This window comes from Musca domestica, unplaced genomic scaffold (genome assembly GCF_030504385.1).
Source record: "Musca domestica strain aabys unplaced genomic scaffold, Musca_domestica.polishedcontigs.V.1.1 227, whole genome shotgun sequence".
NCBI lineage: Eukaryota > Metazoa > Arthropoda > Insecta > Diptera > Muscidae > Musca > Musca domestica.
Genome location: NW_026712267.1, coordinates 88,729 through 91,241, shown reverse-complemented (window position 1 = coordinate 91,241; position 2,513 = coordinate 88,729). Strand labels below are relative to the sequence as shown.

Sequence of the window (2,513 nt, the reverse complement as noted above, 5' to 3'; positions counted from 1 at the left end):
GTTTATTGTTCCTTAAAATCCTCTTAACAAACCCTTAGTCTGCTGATCGTTAAAATAATATTATTTAAAATAAAATATCACTACTATAATCCGGTTGATCCTTGATTACAGGTCTGTTATCCTTTGAAAAATATTTTTTAAACTTGGGTTCTCATAGTTAAAAAATTGGCTTATTAACCTTTGTTATATCGTTTCTCATTTTGGAGTAAGCCTCATATAGCGATATTCAATTTTTTTGCTATTGACAACATTTTTAAGAATATTTTCTGAAGTGTTAGTCTTTTTCAGAATCGTTGAATTTTTTTTAAAAATCTTGTGGAGGCAACACATGAAGTTATCTATATCCTGTTGAGTTTTTCAGATTCTCTTCTTGAAAACCCACAATGTTGTGTAAAAGACTGTCGTGGAGAGCCAGCTTTATATATATATAAAAAAATAAATAAATATAAAATATAAATTAAGAATATTTTTTCAAGTGTCGAAAACAATATAAAAGTGTATTCTTATGAATAATTCTGAAAGCCTAACCGGGCTAATATGGTGGATTGAAAATCATAAGTGAAGAGTTTATAGAAAAAGCAAACTTAGTATTTTTTTCAAAAAACAGATACAGCAACCATACCAAGAAAAGGAATCTTAATACGAAATTTTCCAGAAGTGTGAAGGAGGAAACTTGCTCCGCTTTTTAGATTACTTTGCGATGTATAGTTTCAAAAACGCCAATACAAGTGTCTTCTATTTTTAGCTATGAAAGTCATAATCTGCCTAAACATTATCAAAAACAACGCTCCAATTACGACACCTTATCAAGGCTTTAAGCGATCTGGGGCTTTACATTTGGTTTCATCCAACCCACGTTTAAATAATTTACAACAATATTATTTATGAAAAATCGAAAACAATGTCGCTACTTGAAAACATTTCCGTTTGTTGTTAGAATGCAATCAGATAAGCTGAACAGCTTTCTAACAACCTCATCTAAACTATAAAAACGCTATTGAATTCAATTTCTCTCGTTACTCGTTGGTAGTAAGCCTTTGTTTGACATAAAATGGTATCCAAATTTCATCTTTTCTTGGGTATCTGGTTACTGCAGGTCTTTGTGGCACCGATACAGGCCGATGGTGAGAAAAAGAAATTGAAAATAGTTTTGGATAAATTGGAAAAGGAAATCGATGCTGAGCATTTGGTAAAAACCGAGTTGAAATTTGAAAAGGCCGAGGGAGATGATGAGGTGAAAATTAATGGTGTTGTTGACCAGCTGGTGGATTTCGATGATAATTATAAGGTGAGTGGAATGGGCAAGGCAATAGATAAATATCTACAGAGTCCGAACGAGACACAGCAATGGAAAAATCCATATAATTTTTTCGAAAATATTAAACTCCTTACTAAGAAGCAATATGAGGAGAAAAAAGTGAATCCGTAAAAAAAAATGTCATTCCAAATTAATGGAATGGTGGGTTGCTTTCGTATTCACTTCCAGAACACGAAAGATCCTTGAGTCCACAGTACTATCTCAATAAACGACATATTTTATTGCCACTCCATTTTTAGATAACCTTTGATATCTCCCATTCAGACGAACAGGATGGTGAATACAAGACAGTGTTGAGCACCCCACAAAAGGGTATATGCGAAGTAATGCAAACACATTATAAGAAATTCTTTTACGAAAGTCTCAAGGAACATTGTAATGCTCCCGATCCGGATGTATGCCCCGTGACCAAGGAGAAATACGAAGTCAAAGATTATCCATTGGATTCATCGAAATTTCAAAATTATTTACGTCCTGGTTTCTATCGTGTCGTTGCTACGGTACTGCACAACGAAGAGGAAGTACTGAAGTATCGTGTCGAATCCCACACGGAGGAGGAGGCGTGAATGAAATGAAATAATTTCAAATTTTGTTTCTTTTTTTATTTTCAAAATAAAAATCTAAAGGGGAGCCACACCAGAAAAATATATATTTTTTTTGAATACTTTTTTCAAGGACTGACAGGACTATAATCGTTGATTTTGTAGGAATCTGTTCTGAAAGACTAAGTTTTTTATATTTTCTGAAGGACTAACAGGACTACAATTGTGGGTTTTTGTAATAATATTTTCTAAAAGACTAAGGGGACCATAATCGAAGATTTTTGAGGCAATGCCGATGGACTCACTGTGGCCTTTTCAGTAACATTTTATGAAGGACTAACAAGGCTATAATCGTGGACTTTTAAAAATATTTTTCAAAGGACTAACAGGACTATAATTCGCAATTTTTTTCTAAAGAACATTCAAATCTGTAATTCTGGATTTTTAAAGACTATATTCTGAAGGACCTTCAAAGCTATAATCGTGAATTTTAAAATAATATCTTCTGAAGGACCAAATGACTAAAATCGTAGGTATAATCATGAACTTTAAAGAATATTTTCTGAAGGATCAACAGACATATATTCATGGAATTTTTAAGGACTATCTTTTTATGAAACGGCAGACCAAACATCGTGGAATTTTAAAAAATA

The 2,513-nt window shown here is 32.7% G+C and overlaps 1 protein-coding gene across 1 annotated transcript; it reads left to right on the top strand.

Annotated features, from left to right (window-relative positions):
- The first annotated feature begins 948 nt into the window (after window positions 1-948).
- LOC131802710 (uncharacterized) lies at window positions 949-1,957 on the top strand. The gene is made up of 2 exons (XM_059123131.1): window positions 949-1,288; window positions 1,558-1,957. The coding sequence occupies exons 1-2, from the start codon at window positions 1,052-1,054 to the stop codon at window positions 1,882-1,884; spliced, it is 564 nt and encodes a 187-aa protein (XP_058979114.1). The 5' UTR covers window positions 949-1,051; the 3' UTR covers window positions 1,885-1,957.
- Window positions 1,958-2,513: the final 556 nt, after the last annotated feature.